The following is a 5,631-nucleotide window of genomic DNA, read 5'->3' on the forward strand; positions in this document are numbered from 1 at the left end:
AACAACACACGGTTTCGTTTCTTCATAAACATTACTTTAAAAAAAAACAAACAAACAAAAAAAAAACCTTACACTTTCAATAAAAAATCGATATGAGCCAATATATCTATTTGGAAACATAAATATTCACAATTAACACTGCAGTGACGCTTGGTATAGATTGAATTTAAAATTATTATTATTATTTTTTTTAATATTAAACCCATCCCCCCTAGTTGTTTTTGCCCATGCTGGCTTAATTGGTTAAGTGTTTGACATATGGTGCACATGTGTGGAGAACTCCCAGTCCAGACAGGCAGGTTCGACTGTTTTGGGCTGGCTCTCGTTGCCATGGCAACGGGGCGAGTGAAGCGGGGAAGACCCCGGGAAAGGGGTCTTCCCCCCCCTTTCTCCCCTTCACCTTCCACTGGGTAAGCTCCGGCTTCAGTCTGGGCTGTGGTCCATTTGACGCACGGCGGAGATGGTGCTGATGAAGCGGGGCGGATGTGGCCGTGGATCCGTACGGGTAGGGCGGTACCGCAAGCAGAAACTTGTGTCCAGATTGAGCGACTCTGGTTTTGTGGAGGACTTTGCAGTTTCTCCTCCTCCTCCCTCGCCTCTGCGTGTGGACGAACCGGAGGGTGACCCGGCAGGACAAGCTTCTACCTGGTACCTCCAGTACGGTGACGTCGGCTACAGGATCCAGAGGGAGAGGGAGGCGCTGTTTTACCCGTGCCAAAGCCTCGCTCTCCAGCCACAAGTAGGCTCAAATCAGCACGGCTCGAAAGTCTTTTAAAACGGACTGTAGGACATATTGTGTCCAAGTACAAGTACTGATACCACTACACATAAGTAAATGTAAAAAAAAAAAAAAAGTACAAATCTAGTTTTTAGTATTGTTCTAACCAGGGGCGGTGCTAGGTTTTGACGTTCTTTTATTTATTTATTTATTTATTTATTTTTGGGCTGGGGGCAACGCCCCTGGTTCTAACTAAAGCAACAAGATTGCAAATCAATGCTGTGTCAGCTGCTATTGTAACTGGTAAAGGATAAACTTTACATCTATAATACAAAAACTTTGGAATATGAATAGTATTTGTCTTTATCTGATAATATGAATACCACAGGCGGCACGGTGGACGACTGGTTAGAGCGTCAGCCTCACAGTTCTGAGGACCCGGGTTCAATCCCCGGTCCCGCCTGTGTGGAGTTTGCATGTTCTCCCCGTGCCTGCGTGGGTTTTCTCCGGGCACTCCGGTTTCCTCCCACATCCCAAAAACGTGCATTGATTGGAGACCGTAGGAGTAACTGTGAGTGCGAATGGTTGTTTGTTTGTATGTGCCCTGCGATTGGCTGGCAACCAGTTCAGGGTGTACCCCGCCTCCTGCCCGATAACAGCTGGGATAGGCTCCAGCACGCCCGCGACCCGAGTGAGGAGAAGCGGCTCCGAAAATGGATGGATGGATGGATGAATACCACAGCTGTGTTGATTTTGATTGATTGAATGCGGAGAAAAACAGGCCAAAATCCAGATATTAAGAGCGTGCGCAATAGCTTCACTGTTACTACAGCTAGAGTGACTTGATATCATATGAAAAATATTTACAGAATAAGCGCATGTTTCTGTATTTTGTGCATTGACCATTTACAAATAAATGGGGGTGGCACTGAAAGTGTCCTATTTTTGGAATGACTGCTATACAGTAAATATGTTTATATATGTTGTTTGTAACTGAATCCTGATTCGGTAAATAAAGTTGATTGGTTATCTATAGGTGACGGCCGAGGCACGCTGCAAGCTGGTCAGCTGGCTCATCCCTGTTCACACGCACTTCCGCCTGTCCTTTGAGTGCTGCTGCCTGACTGTGAACATCATGGACAGGTTCCTGGCGTGCACGCCGGTGGCTGCCGACTGCTTCCAGCTTCTAGGTGTCACGTCGTTGCTGCTCGCCAGCAAAAAGGTATATACTTTAGGAACAGACACACTTTTATTCTGAACAGTATCTCGAATGGTATACACATCTGGCCACATGCTTTCAAATGACGACTGTTTTATGGCATTTTCCCCTTAGCAAAATAAATAGTTCCCATTGTAGTGTATTGTTGGTAAAACTGTCTAGTACTGTTTGACTATTCCAAACTAGAATGACCTCTGCCAAAATCAGACAATTCAAACTGAGATCAGCACCAAATTGTAGATTTGCATACATATACACCTTTTGTCTTTAAGATGAATGCATTTTTTCACTGCGAAATCGGGATCGGGAAGATTTTTGCAATAAAACCAAAAAGAATTCCAAATCTGCACAAAACATATTGAGTCTGAACCTTCCATTTGTTCCCACAGCAAATTTTAGAAATTCAAATTATCACCATCATGAAACCTTTAGGAACTGAAATACAATTTTAACATTCGTAACTGTCATAAACATTTACCAATTCATCACTGTTAATATTAATGTTAAGTCAGTCTTAACTTTGATGAAGAATTACAAAGGTACAATGCAAAATGAAATTTGTCATACAAATGAAAAAAGAAGTTAACCACTGTAAAGCGCTGGAGTCTTACTGCTTTGACTGTGTCACACATTCTTACCCTCCTCCCACATTCTTCTTTTCTCAAAGCCCCTGTGCATTATTTTGGGGAACAGGCCGCAAAAATAGGCACGAAATTTTTTTAATTACAAACATGCAGTGATACACCCGAATAAGGGTAAGTGCTATAGAGCAGTGATTCTCAAAGTGTGGCACCACCAATGGTCCGTGGGCTCCCTCTAGTGGTAGATGAAAGAATCGCTGAATAAAATGTTCATCCATCCATCCATTTGCTTCACCGCTTATCCTCACTAGAGTTGCGGGCCGCTGGCGCCTATCCCAGCTATCTTCGACGAGAGGCGGGGTACACCCTGAACTGGTCGCCAGCCAATGGCAGGGCACATCGAAACAAACTATCATTCGCGCTCACATTCCTACCTACGGGCAATTTAGAGTTTCCAATTAACCTACCGTGCATGTTTTGGGGATGTGGGAGGAAACCGGAGTGCCCGGAGAAAACCCACCAAGGCACGGCGAGAACATGCAAACTCTACACAGGCGGGGCCGGGATTTGAACCCCGGTCCCCAGAACTGTGAGGCACATGTGCTAACCAGTCGGTCACCAGGCCGGCATTTAAATGTTAAATGAAAAAAATGTATAAGTGGCTTAAACTTTTTGTTTAATACAGTACAGTACATTTGTTAGGTAAAGTTCAGTTGTATTTGACTTTTAAGTACAATACATTTCCATTTATTTTTTGGGGGGGAAATGTTTGTTTACAATCATTTATTTAGGTACCATTTTTATTTAACTTTGATGTTAAATACATTTAAATTCAATCATTAGTTAAATACAGTTTTTTTTTAATATTTATAGTATTTAAGCATAATATTAATGTTTAAACTGTGCATATTGTTACAGTGGATTACAATAATATTAAATCTACTTTTTAGGAATTAAAACTGCCTTATTTTTGCTGAACACAAAACTATTATGCTACTGTATTTTAATGTTAATAGTTTTGGTAGTACTTGAAGAGCTAAGTGTTTTTTGCGGAGCTACTTGGTGTCAAAGGTTCATGAACTACAGCTATAGAGAGTGGATTCACGCATGTGTTTCCCAGGTGGAGGTGTGCTCCCCCAGCATCAGCAACCTCCTGTCCTTGTGCTGCGACACCTTCACCAAGGAGCAGCTCTGCAACCTGGAGTGTCTCATCCTGCTGCGCCTCCACTTCCGCCTGGGCGCGCCCACCCTGGCCTTTTTCTTGGATTACCACGCCGACCGCACGGGAGCCGCCAGCGGGTCCCAGAGGCGTCGCAGCAGCCTGGCCCGAAAGGTGTGCGAGCTGAGCCTGGCCGACTACGCCTTCAACAAGTACGCCCCGTCTCTGACCGCCAGCTGCGCGCTCAGTCTCGCAGGCGAGTTGCTCCAGGCCGAACACGTGTGCGGCCGGTCGGAGGATGAATCAAAGGCTAACATGATGGAGGATCAGAGTGGGAGCAATCACGGCAGTTTGGCTCGGGAGTGCCGAGACAACCTGAAGCTGCTGGCTGCTCTCAACCAGGCGTCACTGGAGGTGCTCTCCAACATGTGAACTCAAGTTGAACATATGCAGCAAATTTTGACCATACTTTCAATACATTATCCTCCCATGTACCCTACTCACAAAAATGTGATAAGGATTTTTGTCTGAAATTTCTGGATGAACCTAAAATGCACTACAATCTTTACGGGTGAACTTAATCTGACTTTTTAAAATCTTTTTAATGCAAGTCCAAAAGTTCAATGTTTCAGTACTTTTTGCACAACTTGCTGTTCTACAACAAGGAGCTGAATGGCAAAATGAACAACAGGTGTTTGATCCATAAACCGACCAATACATTTCCAAGAATGTCCACTTCCATGCCTTTCTGTGACTCTTCCAGTCTCTCTGTGTCTCTGTTGCAGCCTACAGATAGATGACACTCTAAGCTCAGTGGCCACTTCCCTCTGAGAACATCCTGTTTGGGGCCTCGCATTGGCGGTGTAATGTTTAGTCATTGTTAGGTGTCGTCTGGGTCTCATGATGTCAAAGTGTGAACAGCATGATGAAGAGGACTGTAGAAAAATAGTCATTCTAATTGAACCAGGAAACGTATTGCTCCATTCATAGATCAAACACCTGTTGTGGATTTGGCCATTCAGCTCCTTGTTATGGAACAGCAGGTTGTGCAAAAAGTACTGAAACATTGAACAGTGATTCCCAAACACTGTTCTGCGACACATTCGTGTGCCTTGAGAGATCATCAGGTGGGCTGCGGAAATGATCCCATTTCACTGCCACAAATAATCTACTTATCTATTTATCCCAGCGACATATAGTGACAGGCAGAACAATTAAATGCTCTTCCAGTAGATGGCAGAAGGTACAATTACCTGTTTAGCAACCTGTTGCCATTCATACAACGGAATAATAACTTCGTGCTCAACTAAACAGGCTCGGATTTCACACTGAGTAAATTGAGATGAGATCATCATTATTTCCGTATTCATACTTTTTGTGACATTTGTGTTTGTTGGTGTGCCGTGAGATTGGTTTCATGTAAAATATGTGCCTTGGCTCAATAAAGGTTGGGGAACACTGCTATAAATGTTATTATTATTATTATTACAGTATTTTTGACATATGCTTTAATTTGAGTCAAATTAAGTCATTGTTTATCATGATTCACGTATTGGGATGTCTGCTATGAAGAAGCAGAACAATGTACAGTATGCAGAAAAGTTTTTTTTAACTGAAATAAAAGGAGAGAAAGTTGTTGGCCTATGAATAAGAGTCAGTGGAATATTACATTTGTTAATTTTTTTTAAATTGGACTAATATAAATCAAGTATACAGCAAATAAACCACTACAGAGTGTTATAGGAGTGGTTAACAAATAAATAAAAAAATTTTTTTAATTTTAATAAATGATTATTTTATGTCTTCACCAATTTCAAGGTACTATATAACTCGTCATATCGTTCCTTTGAAAAACCTCTTTTTATGATCGCCATAAAATAAATCATATTAAATGGTGCTTTTAATTTGTCATGATTGTTACCTACATGCCAACAAATCTTAAATATAACAATTT

General features: G+C 42.2%; 1 protein-coding gene across 1 annotated transcript; it reads left to right on the forward strand.

Annotated features, from left to right (window-relative positions):
- Positions 1-150: 150 nt before the first annotated feature.
- Positions 151-5,138, forward strand: LOC133475083 (cyclin-O protein B). The gene is made up of 3 exons (XM_061767450.1): positions 151-739; positions 1,755-1,940; positions 3,639-5,138. Exons 1-3 carry the CDS (start codon positions 461-463, stop codon positions 4,107-4,109), a joined length of 936 nt encoding a protein of 311 aa, XP_061623434.1. The 5' UTR covers positions 151-460; the 3' UTR covers positions 4,110-5,138.
- Positions 5,139-5,631: the final 493 nt, after the last annotated feature.

This window comes from Phyllopteryx taeniolatus, chromosome 3, assembly GCF_024500385.1.
Source record: "Phyllopteryx taeniolatus isolate TA_2022b chromosome 3, UOR_Ptae_1.2, whole genome shotgun sequence".
NCBI classification, from domain to species: Eukaryota; Metazoa; Chordata; class Actinopteri; order Syngnathiformes; family Syngnathidae; genus Phyllopteryx; species Phyllopteryx taeniolatus.

Excerpts from the sequence above, each read along its gene's own strand:
- LOC133475083 (XM_061767450.1), top strand. The coding sequence starts at position 461 with ATGGTGCTGATGAAGCGGGGCGGATGTGGCCGTGGATCCGTACGGGTA. Across the intron at positions 740-1,754 it reads GCCTCGCTCTCCAGCCACAA|GTGACGGCCGAGGCACGCTG; the intron begins GTAGGCTCAAAT and ends GGTTATCTATAG. Across the intron at positions 1,941-3,638 it reads TGCTGCTCGCCAGCAAAAAG|GTGGAGGTGTGCTCCCCCAG; the intron begins GTATATACTTTA and ends TGTGTTTCCCAG.